Below are 23,259 nucleotides of genomic sequence, written 5' to 3'. Positions count from 1 at the left end.
TGTAACCTCTTATTACAGTAACCCGGCTCCTGATCCTCTTATTACCCCTGTAACCTCTTATTACAGTAACCCGGCTCCTGATCCTCTTATTGCCCTGTAACCTCTTATTACAGTAACCCGGCTCCTGATCCTCTTATTACCTGTAACCTCTTATTACAGTAACCTGGCTCCTGATCCTCTTATTACCCTGTAACCTCTTATTACAGTAACCCGGCTCCCGATCCCCTTATTACCCCTGTAACTTCTTATTACAGTAACCCGGCTCCCGATCCTCTTATTACCCTGTAACCTTTTATTACAGTAACCCGGCTCCCGATCCTCTTATTACCCCTGTAACCTCTTATTACAGTAACCCGGCTCCTGATCCTCTTATTACCCTGTAACCTCTTATTACAGTAACCCGGCTCCTGATCCTCTTATTACCTCTGTAACCTCTTATTACAGTAACCCGTCTCCTGATCCTCTTATTACCCTGTAACCTCTTATTACAGTAACCCGGCTCCTGATCCTCTTATTACCCTGTAACCTCTTATTACAGTAACCCGGCTCCTGATCCTCTTATTACCCTGTAACCTCTTATTACATTAACTCGGCTCCTGATCCTCTTATTACCTGTAACCTCTTATTACAGTAACCCGGCTCCTGATCCTCTTATTACCCTGTAACCTCTTATTACAGTAACCCGGCTCCTGATCCTCTTATTACTCCTGTAACCTCTTATTACAGTAACCCGGCTCCTGATCCTCTTGTTACCCTGTAACCTCTTATTACAGTAACCGGCTCCTGATCCTCTTATTACCCTGTAACCTATTATTACAGTAACCCGGCTCCTGATCCTCTTATTACCTGTAACCTCTTATTACAGTAACCCAGCTCCTGATCCTCTTATTACCCTGTAACCTCTTATTACAGTAACCCGGCTCCTGATCCTCTTATTACCCTGTAACCTCTTATTACAGTAACCCGGCTCCTGATCCTCTTATTACCCTGTAACCTCTTATTACAGTAACCCGGCTCCTGATCCTCTTATTACTCCTGTAACCTCTTATTACAGTTATCGGCTCCTGATCCTCTTGTTACCCTGTAACCTCTTATTACCGTAACCGGCTCCTGATCCTCTTATTACCCTGTAACCTCTTATTACAGTAACCCGGCTCCTGATCCTCTTATTACCCTGTAACCTCTTATTACATTAACTCGGCTCCTGATCCTCTTATTACCTGTAACCTCTTATTACAGTAACCCGGCTCCTGATCCTCTTATTACCCTGTAACCTCTTATTACAGTAACCCGGCTCCTGATCCTCTTGTTACCCTGTAACCTCTTATTACAGTAACCCGGCTCCTGATCCTCTTATTACCCCTGTAACCTCTTATTACAGTAACCCGGCTCCTGATCCTCTTATTACCCTGTAACCTCTTATTACAGTAACCCGGCTCCTGATCCTCTTATTACCCTGTAACCTCTTATTACAGTAACCCGGCTCCTGATCCTCTTATTACCCTGTAACCTCTTATTACAGTAACCCGGCTCCTGATCCTCTTATTACCCTGTAACCTATTATTACAGTAACCCGGCTCCTGATCCTCTTATTACCCTGTAACCTCTTATTACAGTAACCCGGCTCCTGATCCTCTTATTACCCCTGTAACCTCTTATTACAGTAACCCGGCTCCTGATCTTCTTATTACCCTGTAACCTCTTTACAGTAACCCGACTCCTGATCCTCTTATTACAGTAACCCGGCTCCTGATCCTCTTATTACCCCTGTAACCTCTTATTACAGTAACCCGGCTCCTGATCCTCTTATTACCCTGTAACCTCTTATTACAGTAACCCGGCTCCTGATCCTCTTATTACCCTGTAACCTCTTATTACAGTAACCCAGCTCCTGATCCTCTTATTACCCTGTAACCTCTTATTACAGTAACCCGGCTCCTGATCCTCTTATTACCCCTGTAACCTCTTATTACAGTAACCCGGCTCCTGATCCTCTTATTACCCCTGTAACCTCTTATTACAGTAACCCGGCTCCTGATCCTCTTATTACAGTAACCCGGCTCCTGATCCCCTTATTACTCCTGTAGCCTCTTATTACAGTAACCCGGCTCCTGATCCTCTTATTACCCCTGTAACCTCTTATTACAGTAACTCGGCTCCTGATCCTCTTATTACCCTGTATCCTCTTATTACAGTAACCCGGCTCCTAATCCTCTTATTACCCCTGTAACCTCTTATTACAGTAACCCGGCTCCTGATCCTCTTATTACAGTAACCCGGCTCCTGATCCTCTTATTACCTGTAACCTCTTATTACAGTAACCCGGCTCCTGATCCTCTTATTACCCTGTAACCTTTTATTACAGTAACCCGGCTCCTCATCCTCTTATTACTCCTGTAACCTCTTATTACAGTAACCCGGCTCCTGATCCTCTTATTACCCTGTAACCTTTTATTACAGTAACCCGGCTCCTGATCCTCTTATTACCCCTGTAACCTCTTATTACAGTAACCCGGCTCCTGATCCTCTTATTACCCTGTAACCTTTTATTACAGTAACCCGGCTCCTGATCCTCCTATTACCCCTGTGACCTCTTATTTCAGTAACCTGGCTCCTGATCCCCTTATTACCCCAGTAACCTCTTATTACAGTAACCCGTCTCCTGATCCTCTTATTACCCTGTAACCTCTTATTACAGTAACCCGGCTCCTGATCCTCTTATTACCACTGTAACCTCTTATTACAGTAACCCGGCTCCTGATCCTCTTATTACCCTGTAACCTCTTATTACAGTAACCCGTCTCCTGATCCTCTTATTACCCTGTAACCTCTTATTACAGTAACCCGGCTCCTGATCCTCTTATTACCTCTGTAACCTCTTATTACAGTAACCCGGCTCCTGATCCTCTTATTACCCTGTAACCTCTTATTACAGTAACCCGGCTCCTGATCCTCTTATTACCTCTGTAACCTCTTATTACAGTAACCCGTCTCCTGATCCTCTTATTACCCTGTAACCTCTTATTACAGTAACCCGGCTCCTGATCCTCTTATTACCACTGTAACCTCTTATTACAGTAACCCGGCTCCTGATCCTCTTATTACCCTGTAACCTCTTATTACAGTAACCCGGCTCCTGATCCTCTTATTACCCTGTAATCTCTTATTACAGTAACCCGGCTCCTGATCCTCTTATTACCCTGTAACCTCTTATTACAGTAACCCGGCTCCTGATCCTCTTATTACCTCTGTAACCTCTTATTACAGTAACCCGTCTCCTGATCCTCTTATTACCCTGTAACCTCTTATTACAGTAACCCGGCTCCTGATCCTCTTATTACCTCTGTAACCTCTTATTACAGTAACCCGTCTCCTGATCCTCTTATTACCCTGTAATCTCTTATTACAGTAACCCGGCTCCTGATCCTCTTATTACCCTGTAACCTCTTATTACAGTAACCCGGCTCCTGATCCTCTTATTACCTCTGTAATCTCTTATTACAGTAACCCGGCTCCTGATCCTCTTATTACCCCTGTAACCTCTTATTACAGTAACCCAGCTCCTGATCCTCTTATTACCCTGTAACCTCTTATTACAGTAACCCGGCTCCTGATCCTCTTATTACCACTGTAACCTCTTATTACAGTAACCCGGCTCCTGATCCTCTTATTACCCTGTAACCTCTTATTACAGTAACCCGGCTCCTGATCCTCTTATTACCCTGTAATCTCTTATTACAGTAACCCGGCTCCTGATCCTCTTATTACCCTGTAACCTCTTATTTCAGTAACCCGGCTCCTGATCCTCTTATTACCTCTGTAACCTCTTATTACAGTAACCCGTCTCCTGATCCTCTTATTACCCTGTAACCTCTTATTACAGTAACCCGTCTCCTGATCCTCTTATTACCCTGTAACCTCTTATTACAGTAACCCGGCTCCTGATCCTCTTATTACCACTGTAACCTCTTATTACAGTAACCCGTCTCCTGATCCTCTTATTACCCTGTAACCTCTTATTACAGTAACCCGGCTCCTGATCCTCTTATTACCTCTGTAACCTCTTATTACAGTAACCCGGCTCCTGATCCTCTTATTACCCTGTAACCTCTTATTACAGTAACCCGGCTCCTGATCCTCTTATTACCCCTGTAATCTCTTATTACAGTAACCCGGCTCCTGATCCTCTTATTACCCTGTAACCTCTTATTTCAGTAACCCGGCTCCTGATCCTCTTATTACCCTGTAACCTCTTATTACAGTAACCCGGCTCCTGATCCTCTTATTACCCTGTTATCCCCGGTTCGTTCTTTTCTTCTCTCTGGCATGGATTGGCTATGTAATGACTTTTCATTAATGATTACAGTTACGAGCTTTCTCTCCGCCATCAGTAAACATCCCGCAGGGTGGCTCCCTCCGCAGTGCTAATGCTGAAGTGCAGTGAGGTAGAGGGTGGTTATAGCTTTGTCTGAGAACATAATACCTTTATCTACAATACCCTTTATTTTCTCAGCCATTCTGGAAGTTTTCCCTGTTACGTTCAGATGTTCCCTGAGAAGGCAATGAATACGGGGGGTATAATCTGTCGCTCTTAGCTCCTCTTCCCAGAACTGATTTTGGTTTCTTTGAGGCTCGGTGGAGGATCTCGCTCCTATGTTTGCCTATTTTATGTAGGTAATCTTTTGCGGAGTATAAAATCCTGGATATTTTAGTTTTTGGCAGAGTTCCCCTTTAAGGTTAGGCTTCAGTCTGTGATTCGTGTTTTCAGGTCTAACATGGACCTTTCTCGGGACCTCAGCGATTGTATGGCCGCTCTGAACCTATTTCTGAACAACGGCTTCAATGAAAGCTTGGAACTCCTACAACCAAGGTGAGATCTCCTGAGATCTTAAGGGAATGTGTAATCGATAAATTGTTTAAATCAAGTATTCTTCTACTTTTGATCTTATATTTATACGTGTTTGATGTTTTTTCCCTCCCTTTTCTATATTGTTTTATATTTACCTTTTCTTTAATAATATACACTGGTATTTTGGCTCTATCGTGTGGGTACAGAAGCTAAAATTACCGTATATACTCGTGTGTAAGTCGACCCGAGTATAAGCCATGACACCGAATTTTGCCACGAAAAACTGGGAAAACGTATTGACGCGAGTATAAGCCGGGTATGCATTGTCCCCTCATCCCTATCCTGGTATGTATGGCTCCTCATCCCTATTCTGGTGTGCATGGCCTCCTCATCCCTGTCCTGGTATGCATTGTCCCCTCATCCCTGTCCTGGCGTGCATGGCTCCTCATCCCTGTCCTGGATGGAAAAACTGGGAAAACGTATTGACACGAGTATAAGCCGGGTATTCATTGTCCCCTCATCCCTATCCTGGTCTGCATGGCTCCTCATCCCTATTCTGGTGTGCATGGCTCCTCATCCCTGTCCTGGTATGCATGACTCCTCATCCCTATCCTGGTATGCATTGTCCCCTCATCCCTATCCTGGTGTGCTTGGCTCCTCATCCCTATCCTTGTCTGCATGGCTCCTCATCCCTGTCCTGGCGTGCATGGCTCCTCATCTCTGTCCTGGCGTGCATGGCTCCTCATGCCTGTCCTGGCGTGCATGGCTCCTCATGCCTGTCCTGGCGTGCACGGCTCCTCATGCCTGTCCTGGCGTGCACGGCTCCTCATGCCTGTCCTGGCGTGCACGGCTCCTCATGCCTGTCCTGGCGTGCACGGCTCCTCATGCCTGTCCTGGCGTGCACGGCTCCTCATGCCTGTCCTGGCGTGCATGGCTCCTCATGCCTGTCCTGGCGTGCACGGCTCCTCATGCCTGTCCTGGCGTGCACGGCTCCTCATGCCTGTCCTGGCGTGCACGGCTCCTCATGCCTGTCCTGGCGTGCACGGCTCCTCATGCCTGTCCTGGCGTGCACGGCTCCTCATGCCTGTCCTGGCGTGCACGGCTCCTCATGCCTGTCCTGGCGTGCACGGCTCCTCATGCCTGTCCTGGCGTGCACGGCTCCTCATGCCTGTCCTGGCGTGCACGGCTCCTCATGCCTGTCCTGGCGTGCACGGCTCCTCATGCCTGTCCTGGCGTGCACGGCTCCTCATGCCTGTCCTGGCGTGCACGGCTCCTCATGCCTGTCCTGGCGTGCACGGCTCCTCATGCCTGTCCTGGCGTGCACGGCCCCTCATGCCTGTCCTGGCGTGCATGGCCCCCATGAGAAATGCGTAAATAAATAAAAAAACTCCCACTTACCTTCCTTGCGCGCCCTTGCAGCATTTTGTTCCGGCTTCAAGCAGCTCCTGCGGCCGAGTGATCACGTGTCCCCGCTCATTAAGGTAATGAATATTCACCTCTCTCCACTCACCGGGGACACGTGATCGCTTGGCTGCTGGATGCCGGAACAAGATGCTGCGAGGGCGCACAGGGAAGGTAAGTAGGCGTTTTCTTGTTTTTTGTACATTTTTTTTACAGCTGTTGAAAGCCGGCGGCTGTAACTGTGCGCGATATAAGAGAAATGAATATTTATTGCCAATGTAGTGAATATTCATTTCTCTTTAGCAGCGTGCATAGTTGCAGCCGCCGACTCCTGCCTCCTGTGACCCGCTGCTGCGCCGCTTCCCCTCCCCTGCCAGCTTCTGGGACAATGTCTCGTGTATAAGCCGAGGGGGGAGTTTTCAGCACAAAAAAAAAAAACTGTAAAACGTCATCTACAGTGAATATGAAAAGTCTACACACCCCTTTTTAAAGTTTGTCATGTAAAAAAAAAAATCATACCAAGATCATTTCACAACTTTTTACAACTTGAATATTATCCCAAATCTATTAAGAAACAAACTGAAATTGTTTTGAGGGGCTGAACTAAAATAACCAAACTATAAAATAACCAGGCTCATCCCTTATTGAGGATGAGGTTGTGCTCAGAATTAGCCAATCACTTTTACACTCATATTAGTTGCATAATCCAGTAATGTCCATAAACAGCTGACAACACAGCAAAGGGATCTCAATGTTGAAAGTTATCGGTCAGGAGAAGGGTGCAAAAAATATTCAAGGCATTAAATACATCTGTGCTCACATCTGAGGGTCGAAAGATGGCCGCAGTGGCCTGTAAGCTCCTGCTTGGTTCAGGAGCTGACAAGCCTCCTCCCAGTGTGAAAGATGCCGATCTAATGCTCTGCAGTGCAGAAGCTTTGCAGATTATCAGATCTGCGATCTGTCACTAGACAGTTGATGTCTCATCCTGGGACAATGTAAAAAAAAAATAAAAAATAAATAAAAAATAAATTATATATATATATATATATATATATATATATACACACACACACATACACTCACTGGCCACTTTATTAGGTACACCTGTCCAACTTCTTGTTAACACTTAATTTCTAATCAGCCAATCACATGGCGGCAACTCAGTGCATTTAGGCATGTAGACATGGTCAAGACAATCTCCTGCAGTTCAAACCGAGCATCAGTATGGGGAAGAAAGGTGATTTGAGTGCCTTTGAACGTGGCATGGTTGTTGGTGCCAGAAGGGCTGGTCTGAGTATTTCAGAAACTGCTGATCTACTGGGATTTTCACGCACAACCATCTCTAGGGTTTACAGAGAATGGTCCGAAAAAGTAAAAAAAATCCAGTGAGCGGCAGTTCTGTGGGCGGAAATGCCTTGTTGATGCCAGAGGTCAGAGGAGAATGGGCAGACTGGTTCGAGCTGATAGAAAGGCAACAGTGACTCAAATCGCCACCCGTTACAACCAAGGTAGGCCTAAGAGCATCTCTGAACGCACAGTGCGTCGAACTTTGAGGCAGATGGGCTACAGCAGCAGAAGACCACACCGGGTACCACTCCTTTCAGCTAAGAACAGGAAACTGAGGCTACAATTTGTGCAAGCTCATCGAAATTGGACAGTAGAAGATTGGAAAAACGTTGCTTGGTCTGATGAGTCTCGATTTCTGCTGCGACATTCGGATGGTAGGGTCAGAATTTGGCGTAAACAACATGAAAGCATGGATCCATCCTGCCTTGTATGGAGCATCTTTGGGATGTGCAGCCGACAAATCTGCGGCAACTGTGTGATGCCATCATGTCAATATGGACCAAAATCTCTGAGGAATGCTTCCAGCACCTTGTTGAATCTATGCCACGAAGAATTGAGGCAGTTCTGAAGGCAAAAGGGGGTCCAACCCGTTACTAGCATGGTGTACCTAATAAAGTGGCCGGTGAGTGTATATATATATATATATATATATATATATATATATATATATATATATATATATATATATATATATATATATATATATATATATATATATAGTGCTCCCAAATCGAAATGCCCCCTTCCCTTCTGAGCCTCCGTGTGCTTGAATCACATTTAGCCCGCCTAATTACTTCAGAATCATGTACTGGTCACCACAGCGCGCCGGTCACCACCACAGCGCGCCGGTCACCACCACAGTAGGAGTTTTCAATTTTCACTCAGCAGAATCCGATGCTGCTTGTTTCTGGAAAACACCCATGGAGTCAATTCGTCACTAAACCTGTAGATAAACTCCCAAAGGGGTATAATTAACAAAATGGGGTCACTTATGGGGGATTCTGCTCTTCAAGCACTTAACGGCTCTGTATACGACTTCCGCAAACTATTCTAGCAAAATCTGCACTCCAGGAGGCGAATAGAGCTTCTTCCTTCCCGAGTCTCTCCGTATGGCTAAAAAGTGCTGTACAGCCATATGTATTTCTACATTCGGCATAAATTGAGGGACAAATTTTGGTGCCATTTTTACCCACTTCCCAGTGTGAAAATGTTAAATCTGGGGCTAAAACAACATTTTGGGAGTAAAAATTATTATTATTTTTCTTCATTGCCCAATGGTAAAAAATTCTGTGACACACCTGTGGTGTCAATATGATCACTGCACCCCTAGATGAATTAATTGAGCGGTGTAGTTTGTAAAATGGGGTCACTTATGGGGGGTTCTGCTGTTCTGGCACCTCAGAGGCTCTTCCAATGTGACATGGTACCCTCAAACCATTCCGGCAAAATCGGAGCTCCAATAATGGCGCCTCTTCCCTTGTGAGCTGTGCACTGTTCGTCAAAAGTAGTTTTCAACCACACATGGGGCATTGTCACACTCGAGGTATTGCACAAAAAAGTTTGGGGTCCATTTTCTCCTGTTACCTTAGTAAAAATTAAGAATTAATTGGGGTTAAATAAAATGGTAGTGGCCAACCTCTTTTTCAATCTGTTACTATGGTTTTCTTTGGGATTATACACTGCTCAAAAAAAAATAAAGGGAACACTTAAACAACAGAATATAACTCCAAGTAAATCAAACTTCTGTGAAATCAAACTGTCCACTTAGGAAACAACACTGATTGATGATCAATTTCACATGCTGCTGTGCAAATGGAATAGACAACAGATGGAAATTATTGGCAATTATCAAGACCCCCTCAAAGGAGTGGTTCTGCAGGTGGGGACCACAGACCACATCTCGGTACCAATGCTTTCTGGCTGATGTTTTGGTCATTTTTCAATGTTGGTTGTGCTTTCACACTCGTGGTAGCATGAGATGGACTCTCTAACCCACACAAGTGGCTCAGGTAGTGCAGCTCATCCAGGATGGTACATCAATGCGAGATGTGGCAAGGAGGTTTGCTGTGTCTGTCAGCGTAGTGTCCAGAGGCTGGAGGCGCTACCAGGAGACATGGAAGGGGCCGTAGGAGGGCAAGAACCCAGCAGCAGGATCGCTACCTCAGCCTTTGTGCAAGGAGTAACAGGAGGAGCACTGCCAGAGTCCTGCAAAATGACCTCCAGCAGGCCAAAAATGTGCATGTGTCTGCATTAACGGTTAGAAACCGACTCCATGAGGATGGTCTGAGGGCCCGACGTCCACAGATGGGGGTTGTGTTCACAGCCCAACACTGTGCAGGATGCTTGGCATTTGCCACAGAACACCAAGATTGGCAAATTCGCCACTGGTGCCCTGTGCTCTTCACAGATGAAAGCAGGTTCACACTGAGCACATGTGACAGACATGACAGGGTCTGGAGACGCCGTGGAGAGCAATCTGCTGCCTACAACATCCTTCAGCATGTCCGGTTTGTCAGTGGGTCAGTAATGGTGTGGGGTGGCATTTCTTTAGAGGGCCGCACAGCCCTCCATGTGCTCGCCAGAGGTAGCCTGACTGCCATTAGGTACCGATATGAGATCCTCAGACCCCTTGTGAGACCATATGCTGGTGCGGTTGGCCCTGGGTTCCTCCTAATGCAGGACAATGCCAAACCTCATGTGGCTGGAGTGTGTCAGCAGTTCCTGCAAGATGAAGGCATTGAAGCTATGGACTGGCCCGCCCGATTCCCAGACCTGAATCCGGTTGAACACATCTGGGACATCATGTCTCGCACCATCCACCAACGTCACATTGCACCACAGACTGTCCAGGAGTTGGCGGATGCTTTAGTCCAGGTCTGGGAGGAGATCCCTCAGGAGACCATCCGCCGCCTCATCAGGAGCATGCCCAGGCGTTGTAGGGAGGTCATACAGGCACGTGGAGGCCACACACACACACACACACTACTGAGCATCATTTCCTTGTTTTGAGGCATTTCCACTGAAGTTGGATGAGCCTGTAATTTGATTTTCCACTTTGATTTTGAGTATCGGTCCAAATCCAGACCTCCATTGGTTAATAAATTTGATTTCCATTGATGATTTTTGTGTGATTTTGTTGTCAGCACATCCAACTTTGTACAGAACAAAGTATTCAATGATAACATTTCATTCATTCAGATCTAGGATGTGTTATTTGAGTGTTCCCTTTATTTTTTTGAGCAGTGTATTGTATTTGAAATCCTTGATGTTTTTCATTGCTGAAACATTCCATATCTGAACCAAAATCCAACGACTTAGTTTTCCGACACCATCACTCTGCCGGGTTTTCTGGCGCAGAGTAGGCCTCTGTCATTGTGACACTCACACCCGAGGTATAGTCAGCAACTCGCGTTGTGACGTCATGATGTTGTGTAGTGATGTCCGAGGCTAACTCCAATGTTGGGAGTGAAAATGCCAGAAGAGGGCATCACATGATAAAAACTGAGCTTAGGACCAAATGGATGGGTGTTGATGCATTGGAACAGCTGTTATGGTGATGGTAGTACTATTATTTTTTTTTCTCCTTACATTTATTATCCTGAAGAAACCTTTAGAGCATAATGAGGAGCATCCGATTTCCAACTTCAAATTGGATTTTCCTGACCAAAATCAAGAAATCACTAATGTATCTACATCCTCCATAGTCAAACACAAGTCATTGTCAAAGTTTTCATTTTTTTTTTTTTTGTTTCGAATTGTCAGCTCCGTAGTTAAGTTCTACCATATACAATGATGTCACATCAGGCAAAGTCCTTTTTTTTTTTTTTTCCACTCCTACAAATAATCCCAAGATCAGTCTGAGTTAAACATTTGGGATAAAGTAAATAACCATCATCTTTAGGTCCATTGTCCTGATTTCCAGAGGAAAACTCATCACAAACATAATTTTTGCAAGCACAATACCAAACATAACGAGAGAAGATTATTGGTTATCAGTCACTACACGCATACTGCTAAATCCGACAATAAGGGTACTCCTATACTCATAAAGGCTCTGCACACAGTGCAAAGCCAGAAAAAATTATAAGTAGGGTCATCCATAGACCCTTGAAAGCAAAACCTGGAAGGCTTCATTCAAATATTAAGATAGTGTAGTTGTGGTACGTTTCACTTAACACTCACACAGACAGACCTCATCATCCATCATCCATAATTATAAGCATGTATATACCACTCATACTTACATTGACTGTCGGCTGAACCCGTTGATATAAACTGATGCTGCCAACATTTCTCTATGGGGGGCTTTACACTATATTCCACCTTTCTGTAGAGTTTCTATTAAGCCCCCCCCCCCCATTCACGGATCTGACAGACCGTGTAATCTTTATGGTGGTCCCCGACCAATGATGTTGGGGAAGATAAGGATCCAGCTTTCCAGATTTTTGGACTGCCAATCCTTTTGTACTCTAGTGTTATGTTTACACGACATCTTTTTTGGGGGCATCTGCGTAGTTGCCCACCTGAAAAAGGACTATACTCAGTCTTTTGAGTCTCTCTTTTAACTGCTTCAGGTTTCCAAAGATGCCAAGAGGTTAAAAGAAGTGACCTGACAATTCTTCAGGCACAACTTGTCCTCTGGGGTATAGAGGAGTCAGGTAAGATAGCTGTCGGTGGCTCCATTGTTTGGCAGGCGGCTATCTACTCTCCACTCTGCTAGAAACTGTAAACATTTGCGATCTTCTCTCCTTACACTTACATGCGGTAACACAAACATCATCTTCTTTTTAGCTAATCTGAATCCGCCAGAGCCAACAGATCTTAAAATCTCCTGGATCTAATTCTAAAAAGACATTCATTTCTTTACCATCATTTGTCTTATATTTATATTTTAAAGACCTGTCACTTGCTCAAAAAAGTTAGTCAAATACCTTGTAAAAATCCCTGAGCTCCCCTGATTCTGTTGCTTTTTTCCATTTTATGATGCGTCGCTCCATTGCGAAGATATTCACATCTGTTTCTTTTGGAACCCAATATGTGAAATCGCCACTTGCAGACCAACTGGGAATTCTCCAGAGTCTAATCTGGGGGCGTGTGATTTTACCCTTCTTTCCTAGATGCTGCCAATCACAGCTCAGCAGCTGATCTGTGATTGGCAGCTTCTTTGAGAGGGGCGTGGAAGAACATCCCCACAGAGAAGACTATGATGAAACTCCTAGTTGGGCTGCAAGGAGAGCTTTCACATACTGAACTCAAAAAGCATCAAATGTGAATATCTCCGTAATGGAGTGACGCAGCACAAAACTAAAGTGGGGCTGAATCGGGGGAGCTCAGAGATTTTTTTTTTACTAGGTAATTAATCCAATTGTTTTGAGCAAGTAACAGATCCTCTTTGACAATAATACTTGCTTACCAAGCTTCAAACCTGTGTACAGTTTTTTTATTGGCACATATACATTGAAGATATTCCGGTGAAAAATTTGCCAGAGTTTTCCATCCTGCTGTTTTGGGTCCGGAATTAAACTAAACCTAACAAACATTCTTATCCAATAGGCCCTGATAGTCCGGATCTATATTAGCCCGAAAAAAAAAGGTTGGACCACTTGAGTGTCTCCCTCCTTGGCATCCATATATATTTTTTTTTTCCACGCATCCTATCGCTGCCTTCAAATGTTTGATAATAGATTCAAAGGTGCAAGAAAGTAAATGACTTCACACACTATGGCAAAATGAAATCATAGTTTTACTAAACTGATAGAGATAAGTACATATAAAAACCTAAAACTTGCCAAAAGATATATCAAGAGCATGGCCCCGATTCACCAATTGTGGCTTTTTTGAAGTCTCTTTTTGACTTTTCTGTTTTCTTGTCTTGTAGTATTTGTTGTGTTTTTTTTTTTTTTCTTCTTTGTGGTGTATTCTGTTTATGAATTTTGAGCAAAGTTAAAAATCATCTTTGTCTTTAATCCTATTTTGCAACTTAGTTAAAAAAAAATTGCATTCAAAACTATGGAAAAATCACTCCGGGGGTGGAGTGTGAGGACTAAAGTAGATTTGCGACAAATTTTGAGACTTTTTGAACAGTTGCAAATGATAAACCAGGCGAAAGCATCTGGAAACTCGCAATCTTTGCATGTGTTGTGGCTGTCGAACAGCTGCGAGACATGCAGCCGCGGGAATTCAAACCTCTTATTTGATCACGCCGAGGTCACCCGGTTCGCACCTTATCACAGGACGCTCGCTCATCACTAGTTAGTAATTGAAATCTTGTCTGTCTTTGATCTCAGGGCTAGAGACAGCATGTACCACAGCCTTGTATATGGCACCATCCTGGAAATGCAGGCCATGATGACATTTGAACCCGATGACATCAGCAACGCTGGACAAGTGATGAAACAGGCGCAAGACATCTGCCAGAGGTAACATTTCCTGGTTTCTGGGAGAGATCCAGTTTACGGAAAGAGAAAAAAAATGGACAGAAAATGTGAAGAACTAAAGAAATGTTTTAATTACCGGAAAGGCTTTAGAGTAATTTATAAGAAGTGATGTGATTGGGTGTAAAATCAATCTTCCATTGTGACTCCGCCCTAATGACTCCTAAAGCTGTGTTGTAGACCTCCCCATAATGCTCTCCAGACCGCATTGTGCTCGCTCCCTCTCTGCCACCATCAGATCCGCCTGATTTCATGTTGTTTCTTCAGGTTTCGGAAGAAAACTTCCCTCATTAACAAATCTGGATCGGAAATGTTTACAGAAGGTGAGATTACTATTCCTGATCAGTAAGTATTGTCTAGACGGGGTTCAATTGTAGCAAACCCTCAGCAGTGAGGAGTATAAAGACTGTACATGCTTACTGCCTCTGGATTTAGAAAAAATCACTTCCACTCACTGACGGCACAGGGGAGTCCACTGTGGGCGACACTGTAATAGGAAGGCCAGTGTGGGGGACGCCATCACCTGTGGCAGACGCTGCGAGAGTCAGGCCATCATAGCAGACTTGGAGATGGTGAAGCCACTGCAGTGGGTACAAAGACCTCGCTGTCGGGTGCAGGGAAAGGGCCTCGCTGTTGGGTGCAGGGAAAGGGCCTCACTGGCGGGTGCAGGGAAAGACCTCGCTGTCGGGTGCAAGGAAAGGCCTCGCTGTCGGGTGCAAGGAAAGGCCTCGCTGTCGGGTGCAAGGAAAGGCCTCGCTGTCGGGTGCAAGGAAAGGCCTCGCTGTCGGGTGCAAGGAAAGGCCTCGCTGTCGGGTGCAAGGAAAGGCCTCGCTGTCGGGTGCAAGGAAAGGCCTCGCTGTCGGGTGCAAGGAAAGGCCTCGCTGTCGGGTGCAAGGAAAGGCCTCGCTGTCGGGTGCAAGGAAAGGCCTCGCTGTCGGGTGCAAGGAAAGGCCTCGCTGTCGGGTGCAAGGAAAGGCCTCGCTGTCGGGTGCAAGGAAAGGCCTCGCTGTCGGGTGCAAGGAAAGGCCTCGCTGTCGGGTGCAGGGAAAGGGCCTCGCTGTCGGGTGCACACACTGATGAGAATGTTTAGATTGTGAGCCCCAATGGAGACAGTGATAATGTCTGTAAAACGTTGCGGAATATGATGACGCTATATAAGTAGGTATAATAATAATACGGCAGTGAAATGCCGCCATGCACGCTAAATAACATTAACTGGTTTTAATTTGCTTTGAAATGGTGACTATAAGGATAGGTTAACACAAAGTGGAAAATATCAGTATGTCTTTTACATATAGAAGTAATGGTATGTCTGTGTGGGTGCTTCTCCCTCAAAAATTATATATTTTTTGTAGCACTCCGGTGTGCCAGTTATGAGACATCTAGTGTGGAAGCCGTATGCAAATCGGGCTGGAAAATTACTTGGTGCGTGACAAGGCTTTTGGAAGAACTGACGCCCCCAGTGCACTTCCAGCCTTATCTGCATAAGACTTTGTCACGTACCCGCTTCTCAGCACGTGACTTGGGGTTGTGCCTGCAAGGGTTAATCTATCTCCTCTCTTTCAGTCCAGCAATCATCCTCTGTCCCATGCTGCAATGGGAGCATAATTCACACCCCCAACACGGTCCACACCCCCGCTCATACACGCTGCCACCACTCACTGAACACACGGGCGATGAGTCCCGGAAATATTACTACTACTGTCTGCCAATCACCAGTAGCACACACTCTAAGGCTATGGATTCTTTGGAGCATACAAGGTTTAGACTTATTAAAGTTTTAAGCTTTAGTATAAAAGGTACAGTGCTTACAATAAAAAGGATATAAAAATGGAAATAAAAAGTGACATGCAAATATGCAAAAACAGTGATAAAATAAAGGGAGAAAACTTACAGAAATATCGAACTTTGCATTCTGGTTCTCTATCCCTGAGGGAGGGAGAAATATGGAATGGCTCACATCAGCTTTCCAGGCTGCCCCCACATGTGAACATCTTTCTTTTGTGTGTAGGCCTAATTTATAGTCTTACTCTAGAGATCAGATTGCTAGACCAGCATCTCATGTTAATATTCTAATTGCTGTTTTGTGACAGGACCATGGCTATTTTACCGATGAATACATAATTTTTCTCTGAAACTCTTTGTGTAACCTTTCTCACGGATAGTGTCAGGCTGTAATTGGCATCTCTCTTCAAAAGAGCCATAAGGTGTGAAATGTTTCCACTTTGTGGTTCTCAGTATAGCCCCCTGGCGAGATTGGAGACTGCCTTCTCAGGATAACATATGCTGTGACCCCTGTGAGACCTGTAGCCTAGAACAGATGGTAATTACTGCCAGTCATACATCCATACCTATACATATTTCACTACAGACTTACACTATCCAGTGCCTATAGAGGCATACCACTATTTCCATACAGTAGATATAAAAAGTCTACACACACCTGTTATAATGTTAGGTTTTTGTTATGTAAACCTATCATGCCAAGAAGAAGAATTTCATGACTCTCTTTTTTCCAGCAATGTTGCCCATAATCTGTACAAAAAATAAAAATAATGAAGTAAAATAGTGTGGTTGCATAAATCTGTACACCCCTACACTGACAGCATTGTCACTTTGGGTCGGAGGCTAGCTTCAGCTGCCGATAAATAGTCCCAAAGCAAAGTGCTGCCTCTGCTGTGCTTCACTGTGGGGATGGTGGTCTTTTGGTGATGTGCAGGGTTATCTTTATGCCAAACATTTTTCTGGAAATATGGCCAAAAAATTAACCTTGGTGTCATCAGACCTAACACATTTTTCCCAAATGCTTTTTGTCAGACTTAATGTAGATTTTGGTAAAACATAGTGGGCTTGCATTGTGTGTGTGTGTGTGTGTGTGTGTGTGTGTGTGTGTGTGTGTGTGTGGGTGGTGTTGTTGTTGTGTTTTTTTTTTTTTGGTAAGAGAAGGTTTCCGTCTCGCCACACTATCCCACAGTCCAAACAAATGAAGAATACAGGAGATTGTCACATGCAGTACAAAACCAGTAATTGCCAGAAATGTATGCAGCTCCTTTAATGTTACTGTAGGCCTCTTGGTAGCCTCCTGGACCAATTTTCTCCTTGTCAATAATTTTTGAGGGACGTCCAGTTCTAAGTGAGGTCATTGCCACTTATTGATGACATTTTTACGGTTTTCCTTGATAGATCTAATCTTGGACATTTTTTTTGTGCCCTTCACCTGACTGATAACTTTCAGCAATGATGTCCCTTTGCTGTGTTGTCAGCTGTTGTGGCTTCTGCTGTAAGTTGCTGTTAAGAAAATGTCAGGAAAATCCTCCTAGAACAACAAAACTTTATATGGGGCTAATCAGAATCCCTGTAAATGATGGCGGCCGTGCCCTTATTGCTGTGTAACATGAGGGTAAATGTGATTGGCTAATTCTGAACATAGGCACCTCCCCAATTATTAAAGGGTGTTCAAACTTATGCAATCACATTATTTTACATAATTTCCCACCTCCCTCCAAATTTTTGTGACATTTACCATCATGGCAAACATTTCTGCAGTGTTTTCAGGGTTTTGAGGATCTTGAGATCTCTGCCTGAACATGCACTTAAGCTCATTGACCAGGACTTAACAGGGCTGCAGTAGTGTATAGCATCGTCTATGTAACCTGATAGTTATGGCTGCAGAGCTGTCACACTGGTTACACTGGTGTTTTTCTCATTGCAGTTGAGGCACATGCAGAGGTTTGCTTCGCTGAGTGTTTGCTACAACGGGCGGCTCTGATCTTCTTGCAGGTACCTAATAAACTTCAAAGCCTCACAGCTAGACCAACCCAGGACTGTGGTACATAATCAGAGTCCTGAATGTAAACTCTTGACATAAAAAGCACAGAAGATAGGTATCTGATGACGTCCTGACTCCTAAGAAAGAAAATACCTATGCCTCCTATGTACAAGAATATAACTACTATAATACTGCCATTACGTACAAGAATATAACTACTATAATACTGCCCCTATGTACAAGAATATAACTACTATAATACTGCCCCTATGTACAAGAATATAACTACTATAATACTGCACCTATGTACAAGAATATAACTACTATAATACTGCCCCTATGTACAAGAATATAACTACTATAATACTGCCCCTATGTACAAGAATATAACTATAATACTTCCCCCTAAGTACAAGAATATAACTACTATAATACTGCCCCTATGTACAAGAATATAACTACTATAATACTGCCCCTATGTACAAGAATATAACTACTATAATACTGCCCCTATGTACAAGAATATAACTACTATAATACTGCCCCTATGTACAAGAATATAACTACTATAATACTGCCCCTATGTACAAGAATATAACTACTATAATACTGCTCCTATGTACAAGAATATAACTACTATAATACTGCCCCTATGTACAAGAATATAACTACTATAATACTGCTCCTATGTACAAGAATATAACTACTATAATACTGCCCCTATGTACAAGAATATAACTACTATAATACTGCCCCTATGTACAAGAATATAACTACTATAATACTGCCCCTATGTACAAGAATATAACTACTATAATACTGCCCCTATGTACAAGAATATAACTACTATAATACTGCCCCTATGTACAAGAATATAACTACTATAATACTGCTCCTATGTACAAGAATATAACTACTATAATACTGCCCCTATGTACAAGAATATAACTACTATAATACTGCTCCTATGTACAAGAATATAACTACTATAATACTGCTCCTATGTACAAGAATATAACTACTATAATACTGCCCCTATGTACAAGAATATAACTACTATAATACTGCTCCTATGTACAAGAATATAACTACTATAATACTGCTCCTATGTACAAGAATATAACTACTATAATACTGCTCCTATGTACAAGAATATAACTACTATAATACTGCACCTATGTACAAGAATATAACTACTATAATACTGCCCCATGTACAAGAATATAACTACTATAATACTGCTCCTATGTACAAGAATATAACTACTATAATACTGCCCCTATGTACAAGAATATAACTACTATAATACTGCACCTATGTACAAGAATATAACTACTATAATACTGCACCTATGTACAAGAATATAACTACTATAATACTGCCCCATGTACAAGAATATAACTACTATAATACTGCTCCTATGTACAAGAATATAACTACTATAATACTGCCCCTATGTACAAGAATATAACTACTATAATACTGCTCCTATGTACAAGAATATAACTACTATAATACTGCACCTATGTACAAGAATATAACTACTATAATACTGCTCCTATGTACAAGAATATAACTACTATAATACTGCCCCCTATGTACAAGAATACATCTGCTATAAGTCGGTTTCTTTATGCAGGATGAGAACATGATCAATTTTATAAAGGGTGGGATGAAGGTTCGGAGCAGTTACGTCATCTACAGGTAAGATCTGTGTGATGTGGAGAATGACATGAATCTGTTCAGGTGACATATTAGCAGCCTTCATCTTCTGCAGAGCTACAACTCTCAGCATATTTTTATGTTTATTTCCAGAGAACTTAATAACTTCATACAGTCCAACGGTTTCCGAAAAGGAGAGTCTCACGCTCACCTCCAGGGCGGAATCTCGTTGGGTATCGGCGCTTTTAATTTGGTGAGTGTTGTCCCTGCGATATATACGGTAGGCGTCCAATAATCTGGGAACGGTGTGATCACTCTCCGTGCCATCAGTCGCGTTGTGTGTGATTTGTGGTCTTCATTATCCTTTTCCTTCTTCTTTTGCTGCTAGAGGAGCCTTATCCACAGGTAAATGGATGTTTTTATCGTGCGTATAATTGACATTTGGGGTGAGAGGGGGGATGGGTGAGTGCACCCACTGTGTTCACATTGGGCTATTTGATTGGTGACCCAACTTTAAGGGGTGGTCCATGCTTGGGATGAGTCTGCAGTCACGTTCTGTGATTACAGGCTTCTGGATCCTGACAGTGTGTGGTGCGCACGCTGTCCGAATTCTCCGGTGTGGTTGAAGGCAGTGAGTTTTAATCCTTACGGCCATGTGCAGACTAGATGGGTTCGTCCTCTCTCGGTAAAAGTACACGGAGACAGGACGAGCACATCGCTTACACCGTCACGTGACCACCCGCTCTCACCGGCAATAATGGAGAATCCTGACAGTGTGCTCACCGCACGCTGCCATAACTCCGAAGTCTCCAGTCGTAGATTGAATGCAGACTTTAATCCCAAACTTGGACAACCCTTCTAAAGAAACACTAACACTCTAAACATCCTATTTTACTCCAGAGCTGTATTCACAATTAAGCTATATGTCGTTGGAAACAGTCAGCAGGCTTGTGTCAGCAACTTGCCTAACAGTTTAGCTCTGCTCCTATTATGTAGACCAAAAGATATCTTCTGAGAGTGAAGATAAGTTCTGTAGAGACTCAGAACAAGCAGGACAGGTAGGGAGATTTCAGCTCTGAAGCTTGGATGATGGTGAATGCAGCTCTGCAGTGTAATCCAGGTTGTGCATAATGGGTGCGCCTGTGGAAGCTGTAGTCGTGTACAGGAGCCGCCATCACTGACTTATCTTTTTCCCCCTTAGACGTTGTCCCTTTTCCCTCCCCGGATTCTGAAGATTCTGGAGTTTGCCGGCTTCTCTGGAGATAAGGTCTCTATATAACGTTATAGGGCTGTATTAGAGGGGGAACTGGGCTAATGGCAACAGACATTGTGGCCACATGAGGTCTGCAGTGACTACGGTGGTCTTACCTTGTCTAATCACCCCTCAGGAATACGGCCTGACCCAGCTCCAAGAAGGGGCCACATCTTCTAACCTGCGCTCCCTGCTCTGCACCATGCTCCTGCTGTGTTACTACACCTTCCTGAGCTTCGTCCTGGGTGAGTCTCCTCCTCGCGGCTCCGGGGTGTGTGGTCTTCTGAGGAAGAATTGTAAATCGTTTGACAATCGCAGACCCCAGCAATGATATCGATCACATTTGCTGTTCTCTGCTCATATACTTGGCCCCCCTGGTTAGTTGTAGAGCCAGGCTTGGGCCCCTGGTTAGTTGTAGAGCCAGGCTTGGGCCCCTGGTTAGTTGTAGAGCCAGGCTTGGGCCCCCATGGTTAGTTGTAGAGCCAGGCTTGGGCCCCCCCTTGTTAGTTGTAGAACCACGCTTGGGCCCCCTGGTTAGTTGTAGAACCACGCTTGGGCCCCTGGTTAGTTGTAGAGCCAGGCTTGGGCCCCTGGTTAGTTGTAGAGCCAGGCTTGGGCCCCCCTGGTTAGTTGTAGAGCCAGGCTTGGGCCCCTGGTTAGTTGTAGAGCCAGGCTTGGGCCCCTGGTTAGTTATAGAGCCAGGCTTGGGCCCCCCTGGTTAGTTGTAGAGCCAGGCTTGGGCCCCCTCTTGTTAGTTGTAGAACCACGCTTGGGCCCCCTGGTTAGTTGTAGAACCACGCTTGGGCCCCTGGTTAGTTGTAGAGCCAGGCTTGGGCCCCTGGTTAGTTGTAGAGCCAGGCTTGGGCCCCTGGTTAGTTGTAGAGCCAGGCTTGGGGCCCCCCTGGTTAGTTGTAGAGCCAGGCTTGGGCCCCTGGTTAGTTGTAGAGCCAGGCTTGGGGCCCCCCTGGTTAGTTGTAGAGCCAGGCTTGGGCCCCTGGTTAGTTGTAGAGCCAGGCTTAAGCCCCCTGGTTAGTTGTAGAGCCAGGCTTAAGCCCCCTGGTTAGTTGTAGAGCCAGGCTTGCCCCCCCAGTTGTTGAGCTCCCAGATTAACTGCAGACCATAGACCGAACCCCCAAATTAATGTAGACCTTAGAATTGGCCTCCTAAAATATTAGGCCTTAAACTATGTCCCCAAATTGTTAGTTAAATGAAATGATGGGAAATCTCAGGTTGGCTATCAGTTTACCCAATGGGTGATCAGGTGTGGGTCTCACAAAACAGACCTTGTAAGGTGGGTACAGGTGTAAGGCTGATGGAAAGGAGACTGGTGTGACCATAGCTTGGGTGGAGTAGCCAATGAAAGCCCATAAACAGCCATTTTGGACTAGGATGTACGAGGTAGCACCCAGAAGGCCACCTCACAGTCCGGGCATCATCTGTAGATATCAGCTGAACGTCTCTGACCATTTGCACTCCATGAACGTGGTGGGCACAGTCCTAGGGATCTTCCTCATGTCTTACAGGAATCGGCGAGGAAGACGTCAGAGAAGCAGATTCCCTTCTTCAGCCGTATCTCAGCCGATATCCTAAGGTGAGGACGGATGTTCTGAGGAGGAATCGTGAGAAATATGACACTGTCCTACCTATAAAGTCCTTACCAGCTCTTACATGATGTCCTTCAGCTTCTGGAGGCTCAGTGCCAGCTACGAACCTCCACTTATCATGTATGGTGCCACTGTCTCCTGGCAGGAGGTCTTAGGACCTTGGGGCTTTGTGACCTCATCCTCTACACCCCTATAGATACTACATTTATATTCCTGAGCTGTGGCCACAGGGGCTTTTTATGCAGAAATGACCACTAAATACACAGCCAGACCTAATACTAGGTTCACCCTTCCTGATCCTTGCAAAAGACTTTTCATTAATCTCATTATTATCACGGTCAGGATAACAATGACTGATAACACTTCTATATACAGTAGATCATCACAATAGGTGATATCACAATAGGTGATGTCACAGCTCACCTCCTCCTCTACAATGACTGATAACACCTCTATATACAGTAGATAACACAGGATCCACCATTCACAGTAGGTGATGTCACAGCTCACCTCCTCCTCCTGTACAATGACTGATAACACCTCTATATACAGTAGATAACACAGGATCCACCATTCACAGTAGGTGATGTCACAGCTCACCTCCTCCTCCTGTACAATGACTGATAACACCTCTATATACAGTAGATAACACAGGATCCACCATTCACAATAGGTGATGTCACAGCTCACCTCCTCCTCCTGTACAATGACTGATAACACCTCTATATACAGTAGATAACACAGGATCCACCATTCACAATAGGTGGTATCACAGCTCACCTCCTTCCCCTACCTTCACAATAACCTTTGCCCAGATTGAAGCCTGCCCAGGAAACCTCTCCTGAATAACGGTCAGTCCGTCTCTCTTGCTGCTTATGCCCATGTGTCTTTCTGTGCCGGTGGTTGGATATATGTGAGGACATTACAGCTCTCCTCCTCTC

The 23,259-nt window shown here is 44.5% G+C and overlaps 1 protein-coding gene across 3 annotated transcripts in view; it reads left to right on the top strand.

The window, feature by feature from the left end:
- Positions 1 to 23,259, top strand: part of LOC143774401 (tetratricopeptide repeat protein 39A-like) — a 40,293-nt gene that overhangs the window by 8,595 nt on the left and 8,439 nt on the right. The window contains exons 1-10 of one of the 3 annotated variants that reach the window (XM_077261949.1): positions 4,407 to 4,670; positions 4,769 to 4,870; positions 13,885 to 14,016; positions 14,299 to 14,354; positions 17,744 to 17,811; positions 19,440 to 19,504; positions 19,616 to 19,715; positions 20,664 to 20,729; positions 20,851 to 20,959; positions 22,238 to 22,305. In XM_077261949.1, the coding sequence (XP_077118064.1) occupies positions 4,654 to 4,670; positions 4,769 to 4,870; positions 13,885 to 14,016; positions 14,299 to 14,354; positions 17,744 to 17,811; positions 19,440 to 19,504; positions 19,616 to 19,715; positions 20,664 to 20,729; positions 20,851 to 20,959; positions 22,238 to 22,305 (783 nt within the window). In that variant the 5' untranslated portion in view covers positions 4,407 to 4,653. Of the gene's footprint in view, positions 1 to 4,406; positions 4,671 to 4,748; positions 4,871 to 13,884; positions 14,017 to 14,298; positions 14,355 to 17,743; positions 17,812 to 19,439; positions 19,505 to 19,615; positions 19,716 to 20,663; positions 20,730 to 20,850; positions 20,960 to 22,237; positions 22,306 to 23,259 lie in introns of those variants that run through there. The other 2 variants (XM_077261951.1, XM_077261950.1) reach the window with 2 other exon arrangements.

Source organism: Ranitomeya variabilis, chromosome 5 (assembly GCF_051348905.1).
Source record: "Ranitomeya variabilis isolate aRanVar5 chromosome 5, aRanVar5.hap1, whole genome shotgun sequence".
Lineage (NCBI taxonomy): Eukaryota > Metazoa > Chordata > Amphibia > Anura > Dendrobatidae > Ranitomeya > Ranitomeya variabilis.
The sequence above is the reverse complement of the archived record's forward strand: the minus strand, read 5'-3'. Positions and strand labels throughout refer to the sequence as shown.